Below are 17,487 nucleotides of genomic sequence, written 5' to 3'. Positions count from 1 at the left end.
CGCTGACAGGCTGCTGAGTCCGATGGCTCGGTAACAAAACGGCAAGCGGCTGCGGCTTCCGCTGACAGGCTCCTGTTCCTTTAGAAAATGCTCCTGGCTAGCCTTCATATCCCATCCTCGTCGCCAGTGTTGTATTTCGAGGGAAAGAGAGGCTTAGACCAGGGCATGCAATTAACACGTTTATTTGAGGAACAGTGGTTGTCGCGTCTGCCAGCCAAACGGGCAGACTAGCTTGCGAGCAACGGCTGGCTTGGCTTGACAGCCGGCTTTTTATAGTCGGCTGTCAAACGATGCCAGCCAATAGGAACGGCTGTTGAACTTGCTGCACGAGTGGACCCGGTTGGAGCCCCAACCGGTTCCCAAGACATAACAGGAGTAATGACACCAACCAGTCAAGTATTATCAATTACCATTATCTAGACAAAGTTAACTAGACAAACACTGGAAAGAAATACACAATATTCACAGAGCCTCTTGGATTTAGGTTGTTTACAGCAGCTCCAGACAGTTCTTGTGCACTGAGATGATAGTACGCTATGGCTTTTAAGCCACCCGCTCAAAAACATCAGTGTTGGTCCCAAGATTCAACTTTTTCCTTTTAATTACAGACAAACTGTAATTCATTTGTAGGCTGGTCCAAAATGAGAGTAACTTCCTTTTGGCTGTCAAGTCAACGGGCAAAATACTGAAGACTAGCCAAGTTATTTTTGGCATCTGTGGTAGAACCAGAGGCCATCTTTTTTTTCCCATGTTCATAAGGATAATGCAACAATTAAACAAATCAGAAGCCCTTTAACAGCACTAAACAATATAACCATTAATGATAGGCTCAGAACAAAGCAAACAAAGACAGTCAGGATGGTTAACTTCAACAGGATAAGAGCAGAGATTTATCCCTTCAAACAGGGCCAGGCATGTGGGTGGTACACTTAAGCAATGAGAAGAGCTACAGATTATTCTTGAGGCACATGTAGTAAGTTTGTCCTTTCAAAGCAATGATAACAATTCACCTGCAGCAAGATTCGCAAAATGGAAGGGGCCATTGAGTCTATTTTCTCACTCTGAAGAGAGAGCAAGACAAGAGAAACACATATAGTGCTTGGAAATTGATAAAGGCCTTTCCTCTTATTAGACAAGGTTGCTCCGAACTGTGGCCCAAGTACTGGGCTGGGTCCCTGGGATGGTGTGGGAGGAAAAAAAGGAAGAGACTCAGAAAAACTAGGAAGGGTCTGGTCCTATCTTATCCCATCCTGCTTACCCTTTGCTTGAAGGCGTCCCTCTCCTCCAGGGTTAATGTGTCTGCTTTGGCGATGACAGGCACAATGTTAACTACTTTGCTCAAGCGTCTCATGAACTCAATGTCAAGCGGCCGGAGGCTGAAAACAAGATAGAGAAGAGGTTTCTTAAATGAGACCAGGAAGTGGAAACCTTCTGGCTTCAGAAATGTCAAAAAGAAATGGCTCCCTCCCTCATAGAACACTTCAAAAGGGTATGTTTGTGTGTGTGTGAAGTCAACAAGCAGATTTGAAGGTGAACACAGCCATTCCTGTTTCTGATCCATCAACTCAATACACATGGAGTTTCCTAAGGAAAACCGGCAACCAGTGTGAGAGCAGTTGTTCATGTTCAACAAGAATTGATACCCAGGGACAGGCTGCCTGGAACACTGAAATATTATTATCTTGATTGAAAAATTATCCTGGCAGCAATTATTTGGTAAATGTCTTCAATCCCATTTTAAAGTTGTCCACATCAGAAGCGATATACTGCTAACTCTCTCAGCCTAACACACTGCAGCAATTTAACAAGTGAAATCAAACAGCGAGTCCTTGGACGATGGATGGCCTCAACACTTTAGAGTAAAAAAAAAGAAAGAAACCAAACAAATGCAGTTTTAGCTCCCTATGTCCCCTTGTAACTCAGGACATATCTGCATTCTGTGAATATGTACATGCTTGTACAAATATAAAAATGTATGCAAAGCTAACACCAGCAAAAATAGAATGTAGACAGTTCTTCTTTGGTCTGTGTTGTGACTTTTACAGTGCGGTTCCTTGCTCAAAAAATCAAATACAGAAATGCACACAATTGCATATAAAAGGAATTCTTAAAAATAGTTTTAATATTTGCAAATGTATATGGAATTGGATATATCAGATATGGTTGAACAAAATATGGAAAACTGATAAACCTAAACCCAAACCAATCCTTAGTCTGCAGTAATCTAGTCCTAGTGGAAAGAGAGCTTAACTTCTGGCTAGAAGGGTTATGCTAATTTCTTCGAAACAATGGGCTTGGCTTCTGGTGAATGGCAGATCTAAGTCCCATATATGTTTCTTCTTCCCTCACAAAAAAAACCCAACATATACATTTCACTTAGCTGCTCCCCCATTCCTGCATTTGTTTTTCTTTCTTGTTTGTGTTGGGGTTTATTTGTTTCTTTTCTTGGTCTTCAAGGCTTCTGCAAGCGACCTGGTAATCTTGACTAAGGAAGAAAAGATTGCTTTGTTCTACTAGGCTAGGGCTGTCAAACTCACGGCCTGTGGGCCATATGAGTCATGTGCTGGCCACGCCCACACCCGATTTAGCGAAGGGAAAAAACGTCCCGCTACATCACATAATGCCTCCACGATGCAAGTTTTACACCCCTGTACTAGGTCATGAGGCTATTAAGTTATGTTCTGCTAGACTAGATTAGAGCCATGGTGGCACAATGGTTAGAATGTAGTATTGCAGGCTAAATCTGCCAACTGCTGGGAGTTCGATTCTCACTGGCTCAAGGTTGACTCAGCCTTCCATCCTTCCAAGGTTAGTAAAATGAAGACCCAGATTGTTGGGGGCAATATGCTGACTCTGTAAACCGCTTAGAAAAGGATGTAAAGTACTATGAAGTGGTATATAAGTCTAAATGCTAAATGCTACTACTATTAGGATACACTTTATACAAGAGAAAGCAGGGGAGGTAGTGTGGTTGGAAAACAGGCATATTAACAATAGACTTATATACCGCTTTATAATGCTTTACAGCCCTCTCTAAGCAGTTTTACAGAGTCAGCATATTGCCCCCAACAATCTGGGTCCTCATTTTACCCACCGCGGAAGGATGGATGGCTGAGTCAACCTTGAGCCTGGTGGGACTTGAACTGCCAAATTGCAAACAGCTGGTAGTCAGCAGAACTGGCCTGCAGTACTGCACTCGAACCACTGTGTCACCAAGGCTCCCTGGTGACAATGTACTCGAGAGAAACAGCCCGGGGGGGTGGGGGGAGAAGCACTTCAGTCTAGCGATTAAGGTGTCAGGCTTGAAACCTGGAGACTATGAGTTCTAGACATGAAAGCCAGCTGGGTACTTTGGGCCAATCATTCTCTGCTCAACCCACCCATAGGATTGTTGTGGTGGGGAAAAGAGAAGTATGTTTACTGTCTGGATTAATTTATAAAAATAATAGGAGGATTTTAAAATATCTAAATAATTAAATGTTCTGACTTCAGTCCATCATATCACAGACAGAGAAAGATGGAGCCAATTTCTTCTGGAAATCATTTACCTCTTGCAAAGAATGCTTTTAAAAGCTTTGAGAGGCTTAAAGTTCCAAGTTAGCTGTATTTGGCTTTAATTAACTGAATAGCAGATATTCTGCCAAGTGGTTTCCAGGTATTTCATATTATAACAATTGCTTTCTCTCCCGAGAACCATGTTCTGGAAGGTAGGTTATAAATTTCCCCAGTAAAATAAATAACTAAAATGTTAGTGAAACTCCTATTTGCATTCTGCTACCTAGGATAGGCTTCCAGCCCAACTGCTGTGATCTATAAAGAAAGCTGTGGGTATGCTGATTGATTCCAGCATTAATCACCGTGGTATCTAGAAAATATATATTAAGACGCACCCTCTTGTGACAAAAAATGCTCTTCGTTAAGCTGATCATTGGCTCTTTAAGAACATGCTGGAGTCCTGCCTTAGCAACCGCAGCCTTCATTTCATCCCATGTTAACGTGTTACATTCACGAACGGAGGCAAAAATATATGTGTCCCAGTATAATGTTGCAGGATTTAATCTGGGTCAGTCACCGGAACCAGAGGATTTATCTTCTGAGCTTTCGGATTTGTGCTGGAGCTCCTCCTCATGGAATTTCTCTCTAGCACAGTGTAAGACACTCTATGTAAACACAAGGAGAGAGAAGTCCCTCCAGCACGAGTCTGAAAGCTCAGAAGACAAAAATCTCTGTTTCCGGTTACCGACCCAGATTGGATACTACATTATTATGTAGTATCACCCTAAAAGAGAAATTCATACATTCATTGTGCAAATGGGGCAGATAGATTCACACAGTCTATGCGAGTTATTTTAAAAAGGTTGCTTTTGTTTATCTTTTATAAAATCAAAAACTATTATATACATATACATCAGGGTGTCAAACTCGATTTCATTGAGGGCCGCATCAGGGTTGTGTTTGACCTTGGCAGGGCCGGGATAGGCATGGCCAACTCGCCATCACTTGTAGTGGCCTGAGCACTCTGCCAGAGAAAACGGGCTCCCGAGTTCTGTTTTCAGCAGGGACAGCCTCCTATAATTATCTGCCAGCAAAAATGGAGCTTGAGAGGGTCACACACAGCCCTCCCAAGTTCCATTTTCACTGGCAGAAGTACCGTGAGCTGGTTCTTTGCTGTTTCCAGGATGGTCCCACAGACCAGATCCGGCCCCGTTCTTGAGTTTGACACCCCTGATATACATACACATACAAATATACATACATACACACACATACACACACACACAAGCCAAGTTGTCTTCCTACTGGAGAAATCAGCACTGAACCTCATGACAAACCTTCTGCCTTATGGTGGCAGAAACCATGTTGTTTCTCATTTTTGCCATAGTTATTGGCATCCATATGCAAATGTAAAACACAGACATCCAAGAAAAGTCATGAAGCAGAAATGGTTGCAAAAGACTTTCCCAAAGCATGAAATTCCAAAAAGTAAACACAGTGATAGTGTTTCATTTCTTGCCAATAAGCAGCTTTCTAGTCCTTGCTGGGTCAAAAGGGAAGCCTGCGTGGGGGATGCCAGGATGCTGACTAATGGCAGTGGCCAGTGAAATGAGATTTCCTCAGTATACTCAATTTAGATTACATGCATGGATATTTAGCTCTTCATTTTAATTATACAGATCACTTGCTTGTTCCTGCCCTAGAACAGGAATTGGGATGGGTTGCTGCCAAAATTACTTGTGTTCATTCCAAGTTAGAAATCCAGAAACAGAAGTGCTAAGGTTTGATGGGAAAAAATTAATCCCGAGGAAGCAGGTAGAATCCTTTGAGATATGAGTTCTGTCTCATGTAAGCTTGAACCCTACATTTCCAGGAAGAAGATAGGAAGCTGGTTTTTGGTGGTTATAAAACTTTACTGTGTGGTGGGTGGAGAAGTCAAAAGACTTGAAGAAGGCTTTACTGCAACCAATCCTAAAGGAACAGACTCTATATACTGATCTACTACCCACCCAATATCTAACTTCCCTTTTGGGAGAAAGGTTATTGATAAGGTGCTGGACCGTCAACTGCAAAGCACTCTGGAAGAAATGAATGATCAGAACTTTTCCTATCTCCTTTCAGGCATGGGCATGGGATAGAAACTGCTCTTGCTGAAAACACACAGTGGATCTTAGATGGAAGATGAATGTTCCAGCCTTCAATGAAGTTAACTATGGTATCTTTCCAAATTAGCTATGAGGCATATGAATTGAAAGCAACTAGCAAAGGGTTCAAAAGTTCCACTTGGAACTTTTCTGTTCTCACATAGATTGATATGCAGTAAATATATGACTGTTGAAAGAGAGTGTGTGTGTTTGTGTGTGTGTGTGTGTGTGTGTGTGTGTGTGTGTGTGTGTGTGTAAGAGAAAACTACATGGAACTAAATACAATCCAAATTTGAATATTGCACTGCAAGCTGGTCTGCATGTCTCAAAGAAAACTAATATTATATTAACCATAGTAGAGCAAATCCAAATGCTGCAGATAAAGGCTATCAATATTTTTGGATGACTTAATTAGAACTGAAAGAAATCTAGAGTATGCTGAGAGCTTACTGGCATATTGGCTTTTTGTTCATAAATCTTAAGTTCTATCTCCTAATTGATGGAATACAAAGAATAATATGTTGGTTTACAAAATAGTTTCTATAGTAGAGAACCTAGCTTGCATAAAATCGGCTTTGGTGTACATATAGCATACATGTGTGCTCAGCTGTCTTTACGGTTAGCAGGCAATGCTGGATATGGTAAAATCAAAGTTGGTAACGAGTCTTTCTTAGTAAAAACATTATGAGAAAGCCTCAACTGACCTAAGCCACAATGGGCACTAGTATGAGTCAGTATTTATGGACTCTTCCATAGTGCCTGTGTGATGCTACCGCAAGTGGAGTGTGTGTGTGAGCACATGTGCGCTCACTGGCCAGCCACTCAAGTGGCCTGGTGGCCAAAAGGCCAGGCCCTGGTAGCAGAACCATGGCCTGGTTGAAAACCATGGTTGGAAACTCCTGGTCTAACCTATATGAACCAATGCATTTGGGTGTGTACAAATCGCTTAGTAAATGATATCAGTATCTTACACCCCAATGAATGGTGATAATAAAAGAATCAGAGGTAAATTTGAGAGAAAATTTAACAATACACTGAATAAACATGATCCATAAAAAAGGAGTTTTTTGCTATATAATAGGGATGGAAAAATGGGAATGCAATGAACAAATATAGAAAAGCTGATTGGGATTCAGAGACTCAAGAATGAATAATGTTAAACCAACTGAGTGATTACTTAAAAATAGATCTCTTTGTTCTAAACACTTTGCTTATTCATAAGTCTATTTATTAATGAGTACACATGCAAATGAAATGAATATAAATTTTAAAACATGATGTATTTGATGGTTTATTAGAATTAATGAAGACAACAAGGGAGATGAATCTGAAAAAAAAACACATTTAAGTAGTTTCAAAGGGAAAATATTGGGAGAAAAAATGTGCTGTGCTAAAGAAGCATCTGTTTCTGTACAACTTGAATAGATTTTTAAAAGGAGAAGTGAAAAACAAAACAAAATACAATTATTGCACTTCCAACAGAACAAACACAAAGTGGGTAAAAGGAATGAAAAGATGGATAAGCTGATTGGCACAAAGTTTGTAGAATAAAATGAATGGGAAGTATGAGCAAAGAGATTTAGTGGAATGATAAACTGAAAGTAATAGTGCATCCAAAAAAATGCACGTGGGAGAATAAAAAAACAACCCCAAGAGATTAATAAATGTGTATGGAGATATAATAAAAAGAGCCGCAAAGAATATAACCAACGTTTCCAAGGAAGAGTTAAGTTTGAAAAAAGCAGAGAAAATGCAGAACAATTTTAATGGATTAAAAAAAAATCTAAGAGGGCTAAACAAAAAGCAGTATTTCGAAGAAATGAATGCCATAAACATTTGTGACTACAAGCAGAATAATGAAGGGGAGGTCACAGATACTGTGAGGGTACTGAAAAATGTTACAGTCACAGCTGTTGATGATGCAACTAGAGAACTTTTAGCTGATGGATGCGATGCAGTGGTTCTATGACTTATATAATATGCACGCGTGAGAAGTGCATGCATGCCCAATGACTGGGAAAATGTTATTGTTCCCTTCTACAAACCGAAAGGTAATAAGACTAAATGCAAAAGCTATAGGAGGATTAGTTTCTTAAACATGCCTAGGAAACCGTGTGGCAGAATTCTCACTGAATTTTGACCAAAAGTACCATCTGGCTTTATGTTAGACAAAGAATGTGCTGAACAAGTTGTGGCTCTTTAGCACGTGATCAGAAATCTATGTATGCGTAGAATTATGTTCACAACACATTTAGTGGTTTAGAGAAAGTTTATGATAGACTTGAATTATGGAATATAATTATGGAATATATTGTAAAGATAAAAGTTTCCCCTGTCCAATTGTTTCTGACTCTAGGGGGTGATGTTCATCTCCGCTTCTTAGCTGAGGGAGCCAATGTTGTCAGAAGACATTTCTGTGGCCATGTGGCCAGCTGACTATACGCCGAGGTGCATGGAACATTGTTGTATATTGTATGAATATATTTATACTGAGGTTTGGTTACTGAATACAGAAAGAGTAGCACACAAGAAAGTACAGTACTGTACGTGTGAGAATAAGTGAAATGTATAAATGGATGAACTCTGAACAAAGAAGAAGAAAAGTATGATTTTATGCACATTTTAAAATACTGTTTATCTGGAAAGGCAATAAAATGATCAGGCATGCATGTTATACTGCTCATATCTGTTACCCTCTTGTAGAAATCTTGTAAAGAAGAGTCATGTTAAACCCTTAAAAATAAGAAGAGAAATTTCTGTTCATAAATCAACATGTTTCTCTCTATAACTCGATGAACTGAAATGTTTTGTTAGTGACAACAAACTGTGCTATAATGTGTAAGGCATCCTATGTGACATATACATACACACACACACATATTAATATACATACATACATACATACATACATACATACATACATATTTGGCCTGGTTCGGGGAACCGGTAGTAAAAAAACAGCAAACGGTTCGGCTGTGAACCGGTATTTCTTTCATTTTTTCCTCCCAATGATAAGCTGTACTCCCCCTCACTGTCTTGCTGCTTTGCCCAGGAGGTTCCCTGAGGCCCAGGAGGCAAAAAGGTGTGTGTGTGTGTGTGTGTGTGTGTGTGTGTGTGTGTGTGCTGTGCGCCCCCCCCCTGCACTCCATTTTTTTTGCCTCAGGAAAGCCTCCTGGGAGCAAAAATGGCCTCCCAGGAAGCTTCCCTGGGGCCCAGGAGGCAAAAAAAAAAAAAAAATGGAGCAGAGGGGGCGGGGGTTTGCAAAAAGGAAGAAGCCATGCCCACCAAGCCACATGGCCATGCCCACCTAGCCATGCCCACAGAACTGGTAGTAAAAGTATTTGCATCCTACTCCATCCCAACTCTACAAATCAATGTGCAAAGTATCATCTAAACAAAGAACTATCCCCAAAACAAATCCAATTGGGTTAGGATGTATGGCACAGAGCTGAGTATACCAAGTAAACAAACATATATCCAAAGGGAGGAATCAAGAAAAATACAGTCTTTGGCAAGCGTATACTGCCCTCTCTAGTATATCTAGAGTATACTTTGGGGGAGTATACTGTCCCCACTAAGATTTACTAAAAATGCCTGCAAATCGACCCTTACCCATCATTTTAATGTGGAAGAATACTCTTCAAAGACAGGTGAAGAAATACAGAAGGGGGAAAAGAATTTGGCTCTGACCTCAAGAAGAAAATGAGACAAACTGATTCCTCAGCTCTGGGATAGCAGAAAGGACCAAAAATGCTCAAAATAACCCCACCGTGACCCTGTTCTCTTTATAAAGGGGGCAGTGGAAATTATTCATTGCTTTCAAGGTTCATCTAATATATCCTGCAACAATAAAGTAGCATTCCTGGAATCCTGCAGAGTGTTTCTTGACCTAGCCAATCTCAAAGGGCTGACATTCTCTAAATTATGGCACTTGAAATTTCACCCAGTAAATTTCACTATGGATAGTCTTTGATATATGACCACAGTTGAGTTAAATGAGTCACGGCCTATTTTATTATCTCTTTCACCATGGCTAATAAATGAATGACAGTGGCTGTTAAATTAGGCATGCAGTCACAGAGTGAATCCAGCTTCCCTCAATGCTCTACTTCTTGGGAGCTGGCAGGGAAAGTTGGAAACAGTGATCAAGTGACCCAAGGGCTTGAATTTTGATCAGGGATCCTGCAACAATTGTAAGTGTAAGAACCAGCTTTAGGACACTTCTTTCAATGTTCTCATAACTTCAATCTGTCGTAAAATTAATGGTTGCAAGTCAAGGACTATCTATACACTGAGGCAGTAGAGCACATACAAGCAGGGTACTTTCTTGTGTAATTAAAGTGTCTTTGATGGAGCTCTGATGGAAGTGGGGAAGTAAAGCTTTAAAAGAAAGTAGAACAAAGAGCAGACTCAGCTTCCCTCTGTGTCCTCCTCCCTGATGCCCAAGAACAGAAAATTACGCTGAGTTGAAGGCAGTGCCAAATCAATTCAGAGTGGAAATGGGTGTGTGTGCACACGTGTCATGTATTATATATGCTCACAGAATGTAAGGTGCCAAAATACACCCAGAAAATTGGGTTTGGCTTATCCGTGGATAGGCTCAACCACAAGTATATTCAGTAATACTTTTAAAAAGTATCCACATATTCTGCATAGGAACATGGATAAGCAGATTTTTAATTTTTTTAAAAACCAAAATACCATTAAAAATGTGCCACCCACATAAAAGCTGACTGTGAAAATTAAAACACGGAAAATTCCAAGGGTTGGCTTACTTGTGGATCGTTCATTTTACGTGGTGCTTTGGTTAACACAGGGTCAGTTTATCTGCAGATGGGCTTATACACATACATAAGGTGCTTAGTTAAACTTGGAAGTTTTCTCAAAAGCCATACAACTCTGAATACAGTATCATAAACCAGAAAGACTCACAGCGTACCCTTAACCAGCAGGAGTAATTACGAAAAAATTTAAAAGGAAGCAGAATAAGAGAAAGAGGTTTTGTGGAGTGGGGGAGGGGAACAAAGAGGGATTGGGAACATCCATGTTTTTTTTTTCCTGACTCTTCCCACATACTTTACAACCTGCCTGCAAACTGCAACTCGACTCTCCCCATAAACTCGCTAATTCTTGCCAACTCCCCCTCCCTCAATCCATGTGTCTTTTTTTTTTTTTTTTTGACATGCGATAGGAAAGCAAGGCCCTAGAATGAACTGTCTGGGGGCAGAGGCCCAAGGAACACCTAGGCCTAACCTCCAGCAGGGATATCAAGCTACATGAAAGTCAGAAATGATGTGTCCCATAGCTTCAAAAATCCTAGCCTTATATTGGAAACACATGTTTCTGGGAAAAGAGGAATACACTAGGCAGACTTTTAGGCACCGCTTACCACGCAAGCAGCAGGGTGAGAGGGAAACAGTGGGGCTCAATTAGAAAGCCTCTCCCAGGCAGTCTAATGTTTCAGCGGCTGTTTAAGAGGGGAAGAGCTAATACGTGGAAGTATGTTGGTTCTCAAGGCAGGATAGGCCTGCATACCAGACAAGCTGTGAATCAGCACCTATGTCCAGCTGCAACTGAAAAGGTGTATTTAACTTGCAAGGGGGAAGGAAAACAGGGCTAGTAAAGATGCAAGGCTTGTTTGAAGGCAGGCACTGAGCAAGCACGTATTTTCTTGGATGCCTGATTGCAGGGAAAGGCGGCAATCTGTGCCACTGAGCTCATCTACAGAAAACCAGAGGCTACAGTTCGGAAGCAGCATACATACGAGTGGCCAGTGGCAGGGATGAAATATATGCAACAGTGAACTCTGCTGTCCGGGATCTGCTTCTTCCGATTAATATTTAGCTCTTCCTGGAGATACTTTTCATATTGGTCATTGATGAACTTCATAATCGGTTGCCAGCTGTGCAAGAAAGAAAGGAATATAACGTATTAGAGGCAAATGTCTCTATGTAGGGATTCCCTTAAAAAAAAAAAAAGTCAGTTCATTCACTTTCTCAAGCTTTGAAGCACTGGTTGATTACCATCAAGTCGTTTTTGACTCCTAGTGACCACACAGGTTTTCTCTTAGATTTCTGTTAAGCTTGCCAAGTGTAATAAAAGGAAAATATGTTAGCTTATTATAAATGTTCGTTTGTATGCACTGTATTTTTGCTAGGCCTTTGCAGGGAAAAAAAAATGCCTAGACAAGGAATCACAGAAACCAACTCACAGCCTGCTTTAAGTTTATTATTTATGAGCAATAAGAAAGTATTACAAAAATTGATAGAATTGCTAGGAAGGCTAACATTTTCATTTTGGACTTTTTCAGGAGACACAACAGATCATTGCTTGTAGGCAGAGATCCACCACAGCCCCCCAGTATTGGCAAACAGGATTTCTCAAGTGCTTGCTATGAAAAGTTAGATAGGGTACCTACACCCTTAATGTCATCATTTGATGGAATCTTGAAGTTGCACCTTCACGGTGGCCACTACAGTTCTTTGGACCAGCCCCCCCACCTGACATCCAAGAGATCCCTATGCTTTTAGCTTCTAGAGGGCTGGTAGCCCTGACTCTTGCCTTGAGCATTGGGATAGGATGAGGGTTGAGCTGGGTAACTATTTGGGTCTTGCCACCTGGATGGGGAAGGGAGTCAATGCTATGACCTGTTGCTTTCATGTGTTGGACTAGTGACGAAGTGTGTTCCAGTTTTTTACTGCATTTTTGTGTTCATCCAGGCGGGTACATACATACATATGTACATACATACATACATATACATACATACACACACATATGTTTTCTTAAGTTTTCATGGGTACTTACATGTATGGTATTCAGCTTTGTTTGGGTATTTTCCCACGTCATTTAAAAAAAAAAAAATCTCCACACCACAAGTCAAGCAAACACCTGGGCACAAACAGATCCCCCCTGATACCAGCTCAAACACACCCCAATCATGCACCCAGATGAAACCTAGCTTCCTAATAAATGACAGCCGTCCATTTACTCAGAGCCAAGCTGCACTAAAAGCCTCCAATATAGGAACACAATGTTGCCAGCCAATCAAGACAAAAAAAGCCACAAAACAGACAGAAGATATTAGAAACACCAATCAAGCAGAACTCAACAAACGCCAAGACCAATAAACACAGACCAAGACTCCCAACCAATCAGGATGATGAAAAAAACATTCTGGCACAGCAGTAGGCTAGCCCCAAATTTAAAACTGAAACGGCTGTGAAAGTCTGACTCTCAGATGAACTCTATACAGAAACCTGATGATGGTAGATGAGATTCTGCCGAAACGTTGCTACAACTTTAAAAGCACAACTATAATGATGTGGGAAAATATCCGAACAAAGCTGAATACCATACATGTAAGTACCCGCGAAAACTTAAGAAAACAAATATATATAATGTGTTATATATATGGTTATATATATATAAGGTTTTTATATACACACACACACATACAGTGTATATATATTCAAATAAAGGTAGTTTCCTTATCAGGGTCTCTTTCCAGCCTTCAGCTCTCCCCTGTATTTATATGTTCTTTGACAGGCAGGCCCCCTTAAAGTTAAGAGAGGAATGGAATCTGAACCTAATTTGCATTTGCTGTATTTGGAGGCATGCCACTATTGTTTTGTTGTCTTTGGAAGGTTGATGTCATTTGATATTCTTTATTCCAGATGATTCCTTGCAAAATACTAAGGAAATAGTAAGATGTATTCTCAAGAGTCCTTTCTTCCACTCATATAATTCACATCAATCCTGGAGGTGGCCCTTTGCTAATAGTGCACTATGGCATCACATTTTCCTACACATTATAGAAGGAATTCCATCATAGTTCTTTTCTGAGTAATTTAATTGGTAAGCCAATCCTCATGAGAAAAGATGTAAAAGTAATTGCAAATCTCCATGTCTATAAAGTACAGTTTGGTTTAGAAAATTTCCTAGCTTTTGGAAGAATCAATAAATTTTGGCATAATTTTTGCTTTTTATCATCTAAAGCAGAGTAATTCCATTCCATTCTCTCCTCCCACTAGGTGAAACATATTCTTGGGAAGTAATCAACAATACTAGCTTCAACTGAAAATAATTTTGTGATATTGGCAAATTTCTATCCTCATTCTCTTCAAAATAATTTCCTTATTCTTATCCTGATTAAGTTAGTCTCTTTTTGTTTCCAGCCCAGAGATGGAAGAAAATTTGGTCACAACTGGTTTTGTACCAGTCAGTCAGTCAGGGTCAGTCAAAAACAAACAAAAAATCAGAGTAGGTCACACTGTAGGAATAGTTTTTGAAGTACCAAGTTCCCCTTGTCCTGGTACATTTCTCCACTGAAAGTTCCTTACCAATTCTCATTGTTAATGTGGTCCCCAAATCCAGGAGTGTCAATGACAGTCAGTTTCATACGAACACCTTTTTCCTCAATATCTGAAATGGAATGTGAAGATATTAAATAGCAATGTATCACTTTGGGATGAACACAATGAATATATGGGAAATCCCTGTGGTGACCCAAAGTGTAACACAAACGTAACAAAATCCAATAAATAAATAAATATCCTTTAATGCCTCCAACTTGGTCCCACTGTTCAATAATTCTCAGTTGTAGATAAACCTTGTTCAAAAATAGTCTTCAAAAGAAAGCAATACAGTCCAAACTTAATGGGCAGATAGAGGTAAAATAAAAAACCAAAACAAACTACAATGAAGGAATTTCCACAACTGACCAAGATAAGTAATTACCAACTTCAAGGAGATAACAAGGCACAGTCTGTTGGAAGGACCCCAACCAAGATAACTTCAGCCCAAAATAAAACATGCTTTGCTTCTAGCAACACTGTGTTTTAACCATCTCTCTTATATACTATTCTCCCCAGCTGCAACCAATGAGGGGGATCATGGCTGCTTCCTCTCTCGTAAGCCAAGTTGTTTCCTTCTCCATTCCTTCCTGCATTTCCTAGGATGAAGTGAGAATGGGCCTGGTTCTTCCTCTGACTGCCCAGCTGGCCAATGCCCTTCCCCAGCCTCCTCCACAACCTCTGGAGCCACACCTCCACTCCCTGTCGGCTGTTCCTCCTCTCCCTTAGAGTCTGACTCTAACAAGGGCATGACAATCCCTCTTTAGGTGTATGTATGTATCAAAGATGTTCTTGATAAAGAAGTTTAAGCATTTTATCCTAGTCAACCAAAAGGTGACTCCCTAGACCAGGAGTGTCAAACTGGGTTTCTTAAGAAGGCTGGATCAGCACTATAGTTCTCCTCCCTGAGCTGGGGACAGGGGAGATGGGACGGATGCTTCTTGCACTTTGCTGGCCAAAATGAGCCATGAGGGGGCCCACCCCATTTTGGCTGCCAGAGGAAATGTGGGCTGGTCCTCTGCTACTTCCTGGCCAGCCCCGTGTGACAGGTTTAAGCGTCCTGCGGGCCGGATTTGGCCTGTGGATCTTGAGTTTGACACCCCTGCCCTAGACCCTCTTTCCCTGGTGCTAACTTTCCACAAAAGACAGGCAAACAATCTCTTGTCAACACTCACCATGTGTGATGGACTTGATTTCAATTGTCTTGGGAATCCGCTCTTCAGAACTTGGTTGCACTGATTTGCGACTGATCTTGGATTTGAAAAGGGTATTGATTAAAGTTGATTTTCCTAAGCCACTTTGACCTAAAAGATAGCAGGAAATAAATTTCAGAAAGCCACATTTTATTACTGAAGCCACCGCATGGCTAGTCTGGGCACATCCAACCTCTCCTTGGAAAACATGTGATGATACACATAAAGATTGCTATTATTTGATTTCTGACTGAATTATATTTTTATGACATTTATTTTGTTCTGTTGGATGTTTCCACAAAAGAAGCATAAAGGAAAACTGTATGTTAACTGTATATAAGGCATAGGAATGGAACATTACCTTACAAGCAGCTCTTTGTTAAGTTTGCTTTACGTGCATGAAACAAGCAAAAATAAAAGAATAATTAATAATTAAAAAGATAATTAAGAAGCAAAAGAGAAGCTAATTTTTATAATACATGCTTAATTTCTCGTCTTTGCTTCTTTCCAATTCTGTAATTTGGATGATCCTATTTTCTAAAAAGCAAACAATATTCTGTCCAAGTTTTCTTATGTTAGGAAAATCATTTCAGTCTTCTCATCTCTTTATGATACCTTCAAGGAGAAAGAAGTACATAGTTTATAACTAAAAAAAAGGAGAGTGCTTCTGTTTGAGTTACATCTGCTTGCCTTCTGTTATCGGAGAAGCTCAAAGTGGCATTTTTAACCACACTGGAATTGGTCATGCTAACTGGAGCTTTTAGTAGCTCTTCAGCAACATTTGGAGTCCATAGGTTTCCTGGTTCAACAAGTAATGTCAGTTTGCCTTAAATTATGTAGGTTGTGCTTAATTCCCAGTCAAATCAATAAGTTAAAAAAATCACAACAGCATTTCAAATGAAGTTCACATTCAGTTTCTTCCAATTCAGGATCCCACCTTCTCCATAAATGAGCACCTTTTCACTTCCACAATTTGCATTTCAGTGCCCCACATTGGTTGACAGGCATTACATTATTTTTCCTAATATTGATAGTTTATAACCTATGGAATTTTTACAAGGAACTGTACAAAAAATATTGTAATTTATTCTTGGCTTTTAACAGGAATTCCAGGCAGTCAATTGTGTGCCACCCTGTCTCCAATTCTCATTTTTTCTTTTCCAACTTAGAATGCCACAGTGGTCCATGTATATACTGTGTACGCTCAGTATTCATGAAGTTGCTCTGAAGACATGTCATTCCTTGCTTTTAAGGGAAATGTTGAGAGTTCATATACATGGGGAGTGCATCAAAATTTGTTTGTTGGGTTCTATCTCTGTTGCTATGCATGTTATTAGTGGAAATAATATGCATGGATGACAAACAAATATATCTTATTTTTCAGAGAACTGTCTGAGATGAGTGATGGAAAAATAAGCTGTCTTCTACTTAAAAAAAAGTAATGCAAAAAACATTGTTCTCCTTTCATTGATACTCTGCTTGTATAGTAAACCTGTGCTTTTAAAAACCAAGAGAACACAGCTCATGTTTCTGAAAATTATTCATGATTTCTGTTTTTAGTAAGCTGAAAACGACAACTAAGTGTTAAACCAAAATGCTAATTCTGAGTTTGACAGTCCAGGCATTCTTTTAAATGAATTGAACCATCTTCTGGACCCATAACTTAAAACCAAAATTCAAAGAAGCTAAAAGATCAAAAAATGTCAGTGAAAAAAATACAGGAGCCATTAATTAGATAAGAGGTTTTTAAGGGAATTGCCATAGTGGTTAAGTCTTACACAGAACACAGGAAATGTAATCTGCAGGGGTGATTTATAAAAAAATCTGAACTGCCAGGTCCTTTTAACATCAAAATCAAGAGGTATTTTAAAATGCTTATTCCTAACCTTTACTTCTCTCTTCTAATTAAAAAAACAAAACAAAACATTATGAGTGTGTACTACCATACCTTGTTGGAAAAAAGCAATGATCTGGAAAGCACCAGGTAGAAGAAAGTTGCTTTTATTGTTTTTTATTGTTAGGTTATTAATGCACGGGCACTGAACCCCAGTATACAAGGGAATGGGGATGTGGTTACAAAAGTAAAGAAATATCTGGTTTTACACAATTAATCACATAAAATATGTTATACTTTAAGTTTTATTTTACTATGAAAAGTGGGTGGGGAATGAAGAGAATTCAGAAAGGTGAGAACAGCCTCGGTCACAGCAGACAGAATACCAAATGGGAGATAAGGAAGATAATAAGACCATAAGCAAATGAAAAGAACACTGAAGCTACCCAAGAGGCCCTGTGCTTATA

General features: G+C 39.8%; 1 protein-coding gene across 4 annotated transcripts in view; it reads right to left on the bottom strand.

Moving 5' to 3' along the window:
- The window catches only part of SEPTIN9 (septin 9), a 272,053-nt gene that overhangs the window by 10,023 nt on the left and 244,543 nt on the right, over positions 1 to 17,487 (bottom strand). For all 4 annotated transcript variants that reach the window (XM_026702075.2, XM_026702078.2, XM_026702077.2 and 1 more), the window contains 4 exons: positions 15,169 to 15,297; positions 13,982 to 14,063; positions 11,404 to 11,541; positions 1,259 to 1,376 (listed from right to left, as the gene is read on the bottom strand). In XM_026702075.2, the coding sequence (XP_026557860.2) occupies positions 1,259 to 1,376; positions 11,404 to 11,541; positions 13,982 to 14,063; positions 15,169 to 15,297 (467 nt within the window). The remainder of the gene's footprint in view (positions 1 to 1,258; positions 1,377 to 11,403; positions 11,542 to 13,981; positions 14,064 to 15,168; positions 15,298 to 17,487) is intronic.

The sequence above is a fragment of the Pseudonaja textilis genome, chromosome 2 (genome assembly GCF_049901715.1).
Source record: "Pseudonaja textilis isolate UNSWEBS1 chromosome 2, rPseTex1.2, whole genome shotgun sequence".
Taxonomy (NCBI): domain Eukaryota; kingdom Metazoa; phylum Chordata; class Lepidosauria; order Squamata; family Elapidae; genus Pseudonaja; species Pseudonaja textilis.
The sequence above is the reverse complement of the archived record's forward strand: the minus strand, read 5'-3'. Positions and strand labels throughout refer to the sequence as shown.